This window comes from Cervus elaphus, chromosome 22, assembly GCF_910594005.1.
Source record: "Cervus elaphus chromosome 22, mCerEla1.1, whole genome shotgun sequence".
NCBI classification, from domain to species: domain Eukaryota; kingdom Metazoa; phylum Chordata; class Mammalia; order Artiodactyla; family Cervidae; genus Cervus; species Cervus elaphus.
The window spans coordinates 41,683,286-41,697,225 of NC_057836.1; the positions used below are offsets into that span (position 1 = coordinate 41,683,286).

A 13,940-nucleotide genomic window follows, 5' to 3' on the forward strand; every position below is an offset into this window, starting at 1 on the left:
TGCCTTCTGATTGGATTTGGAAATGGGGAGCCTCGACGGGACTTGGGGACTAAAGTCTGGGTATAGTCTCCCCTGACTTGACTTCCTATGTGTAGGTGCTGGTTCTCCCTGAAAATCCTCATCCTTCTCTTAGAGCTTGTGGGTGATAGGAGCTGCTGTGTTGTTACTAGCCTGGGATATTCCACTATCTTTTGTGATCCCCCTCATCCAAAACTTTGTAAATAGTCTGCTTGTAAATAAACTGTCCTTAAATTAATCTAACTTGAGTGGGCCATCTGTTTCCTGAAAACCCTTTCTGATACAGTAGATGAGCTTAGGTTTTTTGCCTTTGTAGAAAGTAAGAAATTAGAAGATGTACTGGTTTTGATTAAGAAGAAATACAGTACAGAAAAAATACTGTTACAGAAAAACATATGAATTACCAACTTGAAAAAATATCAAATTTTTCAAATTTATGTATTATATAAAAATGTATAATAGGGACAGTGGGTTTATATATATTTGATAATTTACTGTTCATTAGTATTGTGTCTGTTAAATTTCCTCAGTGAGATCATTGTAGTGTGATTATATAGAAGAATGCTGTTTTCTTAGAGCTATGCCACAATATTTAGGGATGAAATGTCATGACACATTAACTAACACAAAAGGGACAGCAAAAGAAAAAAGTATGTGCATGTGTAAGAGACATAAAGCAAATATGTCAAAATGTTAATAATTGGTTAAGATATAGGGTACCTTTGTTAAGCTATATGGCTATTCACTTACTATTCTTGCAACTCTTGTGGCTTTGAAATTTTCAAAATAAAAAGTTAAGAGAAAGTATTCAGCATAATAAAAGATAAATGCTTATATGGATAAAGATCTTTAAACTAATGAGAAACATAATATACCAGCATTTGAACAAGCAGATCACCAAAGGAGATATACAAAAGGTCCTTAAACAAAGTGATACTTGACTGAATAAAGAAATGCAAATATAAGTGAACTTTCAGTGTTTATTCAAAAAAAGTATTTAAGATTCAAAAAAGTGGTAATGCCCAGCGCTGATGTGGATGTAGCAGATTGAATGTGAAGCACAGCGTGGTCCCTCCTATCTTGTAGTGTGTGGTCTGGCAGTATCTGTGAAAGTATAAAATCTGTATGTTCTTTAATCACAGCAGTTTCACTTAATGAACTAAATAAGTCTAACGAAAGAATAAGTGAGTATGGTTGTATGTACAAATCATGTTCATTGCAACATTGTAGCAAGGCCCATTTATATGTCCATCAGTTAGGGTTTGGTTTTACATGCAGAATACTATTTAACTATTAAAGAAATTAATATATTAATATTGAATGATATCCCTGATTGTTACAATAAAAATAAAAGTGAGTTAGAGAAAAATACACATAATACTACCTCATTTAGAGTAAAATATCTACATGTTATGGGCATAATTTACGTATACTAATACTATATGGGTTTTGAAAATACCTTATACACACACACACATATATCTATATATACACCAATATTATATGGTTGGGAGAGTATTAGAAGAGGTGGGAAAATTATGGGCAAGTGGAACTTTTATATTCCTTTTTTTTGAATTACAGATTTTATTTTGTACTAGCATTTATATTCTTTTCATACCTTTTTATTTTAAAGAAATAAAGATCATATAATCGAAAATACAACTAATTTTATTTCATTTTAAAAGACCTTGCAATAATTTTTAAAAATTATATAGTATAGTCTTACTGAGTTGCAAAACAATCTGTTAAGAAACTCATTTTGCTTTTGTGTATTCCATTTTCAGAGCAGTGGAAAGAGCTCAGTGCTAGAAAGCCTAGTGGGGAGGGACCTGCTTCCCAGAGGCACTGGTATTGTCACCCGGAGACCTCTCATTCTGCAGCTAGTCCATGTTTCACCTGAAGATAAACGAAAAACAACAGGAGAAGAAAATGGTAAATTTTAGAATTGGAATAAACATTATTTAAAAATTCTTCATTTTTGGTCAATCTTAAGAAGATATGAGTTAATTAGACAGAAATTAGTGGCTGTAGCGAAGTCAGAAGTCCTGTAAAGAAAGTGATATATGTTCTTTTCTCATGGGAAAAGGGAGTAACTTTTTTTTGTTTTTGAGGACTGTGAGTCAACTTTTTGAAAGAATCTTTTTGGTAATGTAGTTCAGTAAACTTGTTAACACTATTTAGTGGAGGATCTAGTGAGATACTTAGTAAACAAGAATCAATTATTTTTAAAAGTTTTTGTGTCTTTTGGAATGTTTTAAACTTTTCCTAGTGTTTAAAGCAATGTTTTTTTCACTTTGTTTTAGAATTTAAATATTTTACATTCTAGTTTAAAGATTTTATTTTAAATAAAATTAAAATGATTCAGCTTTTCAGCATAACAGTGTTATCTCACCTTCACTTTTCTGTCTTGCCATGTGCCTGTGAATTTTGAATCTTTGGCCCTTTGATCCAAAATAAATATTATTTGTAGAAGGAGTTTTTTAAAAAAGATATTTTTGCCACACTGCACAGCATGTGCAATCTTATTTAGTTCCCTGACCAGGGATCCAGTGGATCCCTGCAGTGGAAGCATGGATTCTTTTTAACCATTGGACTGCCAGGAAAGTCCCTAATTATTATTATTATTTTTACTATGCTTATTTTGCTAAGACTTACCTATAGCAGTGAAAGCATGGAGTCCCCTGCAGTGGAAGCATGGAGTCTTTTTAGCCACTGGACTGCCAGGAAAGTCCCTAATTATTATTATTATTTTTACTATGCTTATTTTGCATAGTCCCCTGCAGTGGAAGCATGGAGTCTTTTTAACCACTGGACTGCCAGGAAAGTCCCTAATTATTATTATTATTATTATTTTTACTGTGCTTATGTTGCTAAGACTTACTTATAGCATGTATTACTTTGATTCTTTAGATTCCTCCCTCACCCAAATAGTAAACGTGGAGTATCAAGATTAGAAGACATGCACCATCCTTTCTTCTTTAGTTACACTGAAAATATTTTAAGAAATGCTCTCTTTATCAGCATATTTAAGTTTGCTTATTAAATGTGTGCCCTATTACATACTGTACCTTTACATTAGAGAAGTTTGGAATGTTTGATGAGAGTAATATATTTGATCTTCAGTGTTTGGCTCAGACTCTGTCTTATTTGTATGTTAGTTGCTCAGTCATGTCCAACTCTTTGTGACCCCATGGCCTGTAGCCCACCAGGCTCCTCTGTCTGTGGGATTCTCCAGGCAAGAATACTGAAGTGGGTTGCCATTTCCTTCAGGGAATTTTTCCAACCCAGGGATCGAACCCTAGTCTCCCATATTGCGGGCAGCTTCTTTTACCATCTGACCCATCAGGGAAGCCATCTGTCTTACTTATGAAAGTCTGTAAAATGTTGTAGTTGTTAAATTACATTTGCAGCAGAGTACCATGGTTGTTTCTCATTCTGCGAGAGATCTGTTTTAAATGCAGCTTCCTTGCTGCTGCTAAATTGCTTCAGTCATGTCCGACTCTGTGCGACCCCATAGACAGCAGCCCACCAGGCTCCTCTTGTCCCTGGGATTCTCCAGGCAAGAATACTGGAGTAGGTTGCCATTTCCTTCTCCAGTGCATGAAAGTGAAAAGTGAAGTCGCTCAGTGTCCGACTCTTTGCGACCCCTTGGACTGTAGCCCACCAGGCCCCTCTGTCCATGGGATTTTCCAGGCAAGAGTACTGGATGGGGTGCCATTGCCTTCTCCAGCAGCTTCATTAGTTTGATGCAATGAAGTTACTTTAATTTCCGTATCTGATCTTTTCCTTCACTTACTGGGTGGTGAGAGCTTGATTTTTATTTTAAAGGGATTTTTAAAAAGACATGTCATGAGCATCTACAAGGACTATAGAAAGTTAATCACTGAAGTAGATTAATGAAGTTGTAGATGTCACAAGTTACAAGTAATATTTTTGGATAGGATGCCAGAGGATATGTAAAAGTCATTTGATTATATTAGGTAGCTTCTTGGTATGTTATTTATCACTTTGCATTTCTGTAATATTTCTTTATTATTGAAATTCTGAACCTTGAATTTAATCATTTTGGGCTAATTTATGGTCCAATTTCAAATGTATAGAATAATTATTCAAAAATTTCAGTCTTGCTAACATCATCAAATTTACAAAATGCCTTAAACTAAAATTTCAAGTAACTGTATGATGATGTCTGTTTCCTTTAACTCTTAATTTTCTTCAGTCACCTTGGAAAGGGCAGATGATATCTTTTCTCTCAGAGTACGTGGGCAGTATTTCTAGAAAGGGTGTACATTTCACAACTGTAGCGGTGTCAGTTCTTGTTATCTATTTGTATTGTTCACTTTGTTTTGTTGACATCTCTTATTGGTGGTGGTAGGTCAGTAAATCTGCATATCTTTACCTATATATATATATTTTTTTTTTCCCCAAGCTTAGTGCTTATTTTTTATGTTAAAAAACATAATACTTAAAATGACAACTCAGCTACCCAGAACACAAAATAGATTTTGTAAATTTTGAGTACTAAATATCATGTATCTTATTAATAATTAGGATAGTTCTTTAACTTATCATTAGAGTCTGTTTATCCTTAGGATAAACAGTTCTACCTTATCACAAATCACTCTATTCTAGAGGAAATTAGAAACAATGAAGCAAGAGATAGCCTTTTCTGGCTAGAAAAGTATGAACTACCTGGCAGCCTGGCAACCATAGAGGAGAAAGGGGAGGAAAACAGGAGAATTTCAAAAAAGAAAAAATTAGTCTCTTTTGTATAGGGATTTGTAGTCTATACATAAACGGCTTTATTATGTAACAAAGACCTAAGTTACCATTAGTAGGTAAGTTTAAGGGCAGTGGATTCTAACATAACATGGATAGGTCCATCAAAACTAGCTAAACTCTTACAAAATATTTACCATGTATAATTATCAGGAAAATTTATTTAACATGAGATCATTCAGCCAACTACATAATATAATTTAGGTGTCAATATATAGATTTATAGTATTTCTCATCTTGCTCCCCACTTCTGCCAATGTAAAAGAATTTTCTGATAAAATCTTATTAAAAACAAAAACTGTTTTCAAGTGGTTTAGTTTGAACTTTGAACTTTATGATTACTTTTCATGTATGTCCTCAGATCTCCTTCTAGACTATTTCCAAAGGTAGCATGCTGACGGAATACCAAAACTATTTCTGTTAAATTTATTATATATTTCAAAGAAAATAAACCCCTACTAAGTTCAGTGTTAGCAATTAGGGTAAATACTTTAATAATTACTTTCAAGGTTTTATTACTTTCAAGATGTATTTGATATGTTTTGTAGATTTTTTTTCATTAGGTAATTTATCTTTTCCTGTAGTTATCAGATAGCAAATTTCTGAATAGTACATTAGTTTCAATCCACTTATATTAGAGTTAGAAACCAGAGGTGATAAAATTAATGTAATGGAAAATAAAAATAAATTATGACTCTCAATATACTTCATTTATGCTATTTAAAATATTATTTATACACATCCCTCTAATTATAACTAATGGTAATGGAAAATTTACAGTTGTAAATTTGGAATAACTGAATGCATTTGGAATGTGCATTTGAAATGTGTTCCGGTTCTTGCACATTTGATTTTTTAAACAGGTTTGAAATATTAGGGATGAGCACTAAACTTCTCACTCTGTGCTGTTTCTCTTTGACTACAGACCCTGCTACATGGAAAAACTCAAGACACCTTTCCAAAGGTTTCCTTATCCATTTGCTTTGGCCCTTCTTTTCCCATCATGCCTGCATGTGTGCTTTTGTACTCTGACAGGCTGTGTGCATTTTTTTTCTTCCATTTTTATTTGCTTATCCACATTGATTGATTGCAGGTGTTAGTGGTTCTTGTTACCTTTTGGCATTGCATCACAATGCAGGCTTTTTTTGGTGAATGTAATTTATTTTTATTTTTAAAAAACATGCTTGTGAAGCCAGATCTCTTCTATAGGATAATGTAAATTAAAAAAAAACAACCCTTTGGTGTACAGTACTTGCCTCTGAGTTCTGTTCACTTAGATTATTCCAATCCTCCAGTGAGACTTCTTGGAAGAATGTACTAAGCTTCAAGTAGGTGAGCATTTTATTTGCAAAAAGGATCCAGTTTTGTTACCTTTACCCACCAAAGAAACTGCTCCACCTTTTCCTCCGTAAACATTTATTTGAATATCTTACAGTCATTTTTATTTTGATATCAGGTGGCTGATAATGTGTTAATCATTAAGACATTTAAAACTGTGAATTTGACAAAAGCAGAATAGTTGTGCTTGGAGAAGGCAAAGTTAATTTTTCTGCATTCTAGCTTGTCTGGAAAAATTAGAGCAAAACTTGCTTTCCAAGTCCTGGGCCACTCAAAACAGTACTTACAATGAGTAATTTTTTCCTTTTTTCAGCAAGTGCAAGAGGAACAGAACTATTATTGGAAACTACTGGCGAGTAGCAGTTCCATACAGTATACATGCCAGGTTCCCCCAACCTTTTACCCCTTGCCATTTCATTTCTTTCCTTCCTTCAATTCCAAGGAAAAACATAATCTTGTTCTTAGGGGGAAAAAATCACCTTGAAAATGCATACAGAATACCTTCATGCTACTGAGAGCTCTTTAAAGTAACAGCAAATTGTGACTTTATGGGTTGCCAACAGTAAACTGAATTAAAATGAAAAATGAGAAAACAGAACAAAAAGTTAACTATTCTGTTGACATGTTGCCAATTTTTACTTTGAATTATGTGTGTAAGTCTATAGTATATGCTTTTTGCATTATTATTCAGTATGATTCATAAGTGTTCTTCTTTTAGCCATTAGCTTGAGTATTTTCATCAGATAAAATTGCTTTTATATGTGAGATATTTAAAAATAAAGTATACAGTATATGCATGGCTGAGTCCCTTTTCTGTTCACCTGAAAACATCACAACATTGTTAATCGGCTGTACCCTAATACAAAATAAAAAGTTCAAAAGAAGAAAGGTCCCAGGTTGGATGAAAATGAACAATTAAATATAATCTAATACTTAATTGGCCATTGCTGTAAATTATACTAAATTCTTGGATTCTTGGAATCCAATTCTTGGAGGATTCTTGGAAGAAACAGTTTTAACTGAACACATAATGAATTAGAAGGAGTTATTCATTTTATAGAATTGTAGTGAGTCATTTAATATATGGGTTAAGGTCTTTTTAAAATACACTTTATATCTACTTGCTCAAATAAAAAGTTTTAGATACCAAAAAAAAAGTATACATATTTTATTATAATATGAGGAGAGGTGAACAGTTTTATTAGTTAAAATCTAGATTTCAAATATAAGTTAACTTCTAGTTAGTGGCAAAGTAGGAACAAATAATATTGTGCTGTCTTTTTGAATTCCTAAGGTAATTTCCATAGTTTTCAATAAGTGAAGTTTCTCTCTTTCCAGGGGTTGAAGCAGAAGAATGGGGTAAATTTCTTCACACCAAAAATAAGGTAATTATAAAAGAACATGTTGAAGAAGTAACATGTTGAAAATATTTTTTGGTACAGGTAACTGATAATTTAGTTTTCTTATGATTGGCAATGTAGCACTGTTATCTTATAAAATAAATCTTATCTTAGTAACATTTCTAACCATAGTAGTTTATTTGGAAGACATTAAGTTGAGCCTTATTCTCTCTTAATTTGGAGACTCTTAACTGTTGTGGGCTCAAGCAGCTTTGAAAAACTCATGAAAACTCTGACTTTGGCTCAGAATGATGTTTGTGTATATTAGAATTTGTTTACTAATTCTCTGACGCAGATCCAGAGACATCCTTGAAATTTATCAAAGCCCTCTTAGGAACTTTTAAAATCTTATTTTGAATACTTTTTTTGTTTCAATAATTTTTAGCTTTACACAGATTTTGATGAAATTCGACAAGAAATTGAAAATGAAACAGAGAGGATTTCAGGAAATAATAAGGTAGGTATCTTTTTAGAGCTGGAAAGTATAACCATCAGTAAATTTATCTTTAAGAGCATTCTGGTCTTTTAAACTAGTCTTTTAAACTAATGGAGTATTTTCTCAAATATATAGAAACTTCATATAAAACCACTTTTATTTCTTAGAGCTTTCATATACAAACAGGTATTTCATTTAGATGTTTATTCTTGATCTTATATATATCACTTTATTATGTAGCTTTTCAATTTAATACTTTCTACAGTGTTATTTTTTTTCTGCTGGATTGTAACTCAAGTAATATATAACTTACAAAATACATTTATTTTGAAGAGCTCTTTTTCTTACCTGAGTAAGTCGAAATTTACTTATGAAAGCAAAGAGAGGCAAAGCAAGGTTTTTTTTTTTCCCAGTGAAAATGAAAAGTAATGTTAACAAGTGAATTGTTTTCTAAGATTCTGAGAATTTAAATTAGATGTCTCAGATACCATTATATGGTAAATGAGGCACATTTAAATGAGGTACTGTCACTGCCTTCTTTAAATGCTTCTATTTTCTCTGTCTTCTTTCTTTATTCTTACTACCTTTCTGTTCGCTTCCCTTTGTGTTGTTACCTCCGTTCTTGAATGGGTACATTTAATTGCACAACTGGGCCTGAGCTGAGTACTAATATTAAAAAAATTTTTTTATTGAGTCCTTTTATCTGCTGGATACTGTGTTGGAAAGGTTTTCCTGACCCAAAGGCATTTTTTGAGCCATGTTAATTTCTTTATGCCTATTCAAGATATTTATCTCTTTTTGAGTGATTGACTAAGATTTATTATTGAACTCTGGGTAGGTTACCTTCTGGTTACTGCTGCCATAATTCCCTGATTTGGATTACTTGTTACCTATGTCTCACTCTGAATTCAAGAACCTCATAAATTTGGATAGTAATACACTGTTCTTTTGTTCAGCACTGAGTCTATTAAACATATTTAAGAAATGTTATCTCTGAGAATCAGGAGAAAAGAATGTGAAATAACAGGAAATAAATTGTGTATATTAATAGTATAAGGTTGGATAGGATTATAATCTATGGCAGGCTGCCTTGTTTTCTATATGTTTCATTGGGTTTTGATTATTGAAATGTTTTAGAGATTATGGTTTAATATTTAAAAGCATCTAATGTATAATACTTGAAATGAGGTTTTACTTTAGCATTTTTATTTCATTGACATTTTAATGTGATTTTAATATAATATTTTAAAATTTATTTTTAGGGAGTAAGCCCTGAACCAATTCATCTTAAAATTTTTTCACCCAATGTTGTCAATCTGACACTTGTGGATTTGCCAGGAATGACCAAGGTAAAAATCGTTGTTACTCATTATGGATGTGGTCATGTTTGTTTTTACTTGAACAAACAACATAGCTTTTCCTTAACCTCATATGGAATGATCAGCCTTTTTTTTTTTTGCAATTATCTTGATCTTTTAGCAGCATTTGACATAGTTGAGCCCTCCTTTCTCCTTGAAACACTTTTCTTTACTCAGCTTCCGGGACACCACACTCTAGAGGATTATTTCTGATCTTCCCAGCCACTCCTTCTCAGTCTCTTTTGCTGATTACTTATCTTCTCAATGTCTAAACAGTGAGTATCCCATAGCTCAGTTTTTGGACCTCTTGTCAAGGGGCTACACTTAACCTCTTGATGATTTCATCCAGTCTTATTATTTTAAATATGAGTATCTGTATGCTGACAACATTAAAATATTTCCAGACTTACATATTCATCTTGTATGTCTACTTGATGTATACATGTCTGAATTTAGAACATGATTTGTCTAATACCAAATGTCTGATCTGTCCCTCAACCTGACTTGGTCTTTCTATAGTCTCCCCCATCTCAATAAATGGCAACTCTGTTGTACCAGTTGCTTAGCCAAAAAGTTTGTAGTCATCCTTGACATTTCTTATCCTGTACCCTGCTTTCCCTGTTAGCAAATCCTGTTAGCTTTCCTTAACTTAAAATACGGGCATACATTGTGGTATTTCAAATTTGGTTCCAGACCAGTCCAGTGAGTGAAGATTGCAGTGAAGTGAGTATCACAGTAAAACAAATATACAAATTTTTTTGTTTATCCATTGCATATAAAAGTTATGTTTACACTATACAATTGACCCTTGAACAAGGGGTTTGAACTACATGGGTCTACTTATATGTGATATGTGAATTTTTTTCAATAAATACATTGGAAAATTTTTTGAAGATTTGTAACAGTTTGAAAAAACTTGCAGACAACTGCATAGCCTAAAACAACTGGAAAAGATTAATTAAAATTAATATACAAATCTAGTGTAAAAAGTTAAAATTTATCAAAACCTACACCCACAGACATAGACTGTACCTGGTGCTTTAAGTAGAAAGAAATGTAAACAAATGTGAAGATGCAGTATTTAATCATAACTGCATAAGATTGGTTGTAGTACATACTGTACTAATGTAATAATTTCACAGCCACCTTCTATTCCTGTTGCACTGAGCTCAAGGTTGTTGAGTATCCCAAAATGTTGTGTGATGGAAATCATCTCTCAGTAGTTCATTGCTTCAGTAATTTGCATATCACAGTAAAATGTGATCTCTTGAGGTTCTTGCATGTTTTTCATATTTAGTGTAATGCTGTAAAATACTTACCTAGAGCCAGATATTCTGGAGTCTGAAGTCAAGTGGGCCTTAGGAAGAAGCATCACTATGAAAAAGCTAGTGGAGGTGATGGAATTCCAGTTGAGCTGTTTCAAATCCTAAAAGATGATACTGTGAAAGTGCTGCACTCAACATGCCAGGGAATTTGGAAAACTCAGCAGTGGCCACAGGACTGGAAAAGGTCAGTTTCCATTCCAATCCCTAAGAAAGGCAATGTCAAAGAATGCTCAAACTACCACACAATTGCAGTCATCTCACACACTAGCAAAGTAATGCTCAAAATTCTCCAAGCCAGCCTTCAGCAATATGTGAACCATGAACTTCCAGATGTTCAAGCTGGATTTAGAAAACGCAGAGGAACCAGAGATCAAATTGCCAACATCCATTGGATAATAGAAAAAAGCAAGAGAGTTCCAAAAAACATCTACTTCTGCATTATTGGCTATGCCAAAGCCTTTGACTCTGTGGATCACAATAAACTGTGGGAAATTCTTAAAGAGACCACCTTACCAAGCCTCCTGAGAAATTTGTGTGTAGGTCAAGAAGCAACAGTGAGACATGGAACAATGGACTGGTTCAAAATCGGGAAAGGAGTACGTCCAGGCTATATACTGTCACCCTGCTTATTTAATTTATATGCAGAGTACATCATGCGAAATGTCGGGCTGGATGAAGCACAAGCTGGAATCAAGATTGCTGAGAGAAATATCAATAACCTCAGATATGCAGATAACATCACCCTTATGGCAGAAAGCAAAGAGGAACTGAAGAGCCTCTTGATGAAAGTGAAAGAGGGGAGTGAAAACACAGGCTTAAAACTCAACATTCAAAAAACTAAGATTTTGGCTTCCAGTCCCATCACTTCATGGTAGATAGATGCGGAAACAATGGAAACAATGACAGACTTTATTTTCTTAGAGGGCTCCAAAATCACTGCAGATGGTAACTGCAGCCATGAAATTAAAAAATGCTTGTTCCTTGGAAGAAAAGCTCTGACCAACCTAGACAGCATATTAATAAGCAGAGACATTACTTTGCCGACAACGGTCCACCTAGTCAAAGTTGTGATTTTTCCAGTAGTCGTGTATAGATGTGAGAGTTGGACTATAAAGGGAACCTGAGCCCTGAAGAACTGATTCTTTTGAACTGTGGTGTTGTAGAGGACTCTTGAGAGTCCCTTGGACTGCAAGGAGATTAAATCAGTCAATCCTAAAGGAAATCAGTCCTGAATATTCATTGGAAGGGCTGATGCTGAAGCTGAAACTCCAATACTTTGGCTACCTGATGTAAAGAACTGACTCCTTGGAAAAGATCCTGATGCTGGGAAAGATTGAAGGCAGGAGGAGAAGGGAACGACAGAGGGTAAAATCATTGGATGCTATCACTGACTCGAAGGACGTAAGTTTGAGCAAGCTCTGGGAGTTGGTAATGGACAGGGAATCCTGGGGTGCTGCAGTCCATGGGGTCACAAGTTGGACGTGACTGAATGACTGAACTGAACTGAACTGAGGTTCTTGCATTTTTTCATCGTGTTTAGTGTAATACTGTATACCCTGAATAACACCATGAGACCCATATGAAGTGCCACTAGTGATGTTGGAAGTGCTCCCAACAAGCAGAGAGAAGTCATGACATTACAAGAAGTTAAAATGCTTGATGTACTCTGTCTGTAGATTGAGGTCTTCAGCTGTGGTTGCCCACCACTTCAAGATAAATGAATCCAGCTTAAGCTTTGGGGGAAAAAAAAAGGAAATTCATGAAGGCAATGCTGCAGCTATGCCAGGAGGCATGAAAACCTTGCACTTTATGTTAAATGCCTTTTTATTGAAATTTCAGCTTTTATCTGGGTATAGGATTTTTATAGGAAAGGCATATCTGTAGACTCTAACATGATTTGAGAAAAAACATATTCAATATATGACAACTTAAAGCAACAGGAAGGTGAATGATCTAAAGCTGGATTATATATTGCCAGCAAAGGATAGTTTGATAATTTTAGAAAGTTTTGCTTACGAAAAGTCAAGTTAATAGGAGGCAGCAGATGAGTTCTCAGATGCCATTAAGAAAATCATTAAGGAGAAAGGATAGCTGCCTGAACAGGTTTTTAATGTTAATGCAGATGAAAGTGCCCTATTTTGGGGAAAAAAAAATGCCACAAAGGACATTTATTAGTAAGGAAGAGAAGTGAACACCAGAATTCAAGAAAGAAAGGGATAGGCCAGCTCTACTATTCCGTGCTAATGCAGGGGGTTTATGATTGGGACTGCCCTTATCTGTAAAGCTGCTAACCCTTGATCCTTGAAGGCAAAAGATTAAACACCAGCTGCCAGTCTTTTGGTTGCTCAACAAGAAGACCTGGACACAGATAACCCTTTTTCTGGATTGGTTCCATCAATGCTTTGTCCCTGAAGTCAGGAAGTACCTTTCCAGTAATGGACTGACTTAAAGTTCTTTTGGTATTAGACAGTGCTCCAGGCCACAGGTGTTGAAGTGGTCTACTTGCCCCCAAACACAGTGTCCCTTATTCACCCTCTAAATCAGGGGGTCATATGGACCTTTAAGGCTCACTGCATATGGAACTGTATGGAAAGGATTGTCATTCCTATGGAAGAGAACCCTGATAGAACAGCATGAAAGTCTGGAAAGGATTACGCTATTGAAGATGTTGTTGTTAAAAAAGCCATGAAGCCTGAAATAATAACTTCCTGCTGGAGAAAGCTGTGTCCAGATGCTATGTATGACTTCAGGATTTACAACAGAGCCAATCAAGGAAATCATAAAAGCAACTGTGGACACGACCAAAAAAGAAAAAGTGGGTTAGATGGGTGAAGGCTTTCAAGATATGGATCTCGTAGAAATCCAAGAGCTAAAGTAGACACTACGTGAGAGGAATTAACAGAGGGTAACTTGATGGAGATAAGTGCTTCTGAAACAGTGCCAGATGAGGGGGGTGCATGTGTGGTCAGTCGCTTCAGTTGTGTCCAACTCTTTGTGACCTTATAGACTGTAGCCTACCAGGCTCCTCTGTCCATAGGATACTTAAGGCAAGGATACTAGAGTGGGTTTCCATTCCCTCCTCCAGGGCACCTTCCTGATTGAGGGATCGAACCAGTGTCTCCTGCATTACAAGCAGATTCTTTACTGCTAAGCCACCTAGGAAGCCCAGATGGTGGGAAAGAAGATTTAAAAGAAACTGTACTGGAAAACATAATGACAGTAAGCACTTTGTGAGAAGAGTCACAGTTACTCAAGACTACTTTTGATTTGGTTGAAGAAAGAATGG

At 34.8% G+C, this 13,940-nt stretch overlaps 1 protein-coding gene across 9 annotated transcripts in view; it reads left to right on the top strand.

The window, feature by feature from the left end:
- The window catches only part of DNM1L (dynamin 1 like), a 66,338-nt gene that overhangs the window by 29,849 nt on the left and 22,549 nt on the right, over positions 1-13,940 (top strand). For 4 of the 9 annotated variants that reach the window (XM_043880644.1, XM_043880645.1, XM_043880649.1 and 1 more), the window contains exons 2-6: positions 1,803-1,950; positions 5,723-5,761; positions 7,474-7,520; positions 7,921-7,992; positions 9,234-9,320. In XM_043880644.1, coding sequence (XP_043736579.1) covers positions 1,803-1,950; positions 5,723-5,761; positions 7,474-7,520; positions 7,921-7,992; positions 9,234-9,320 — 393 coding nt within the window. The remainder of the gene's footprint in view (positions 1-1,802; positions 1,951-5,722; positions 5,762-7,473; positions 7,521-7,920; positions 7,993-9,233; positions 9,321-13,940) is intronic. The other 5 variants (XM_043880651.1, XM_043880646.1, XM_043880648.1 and 2 more) reach the window with 2 other exon arrangements.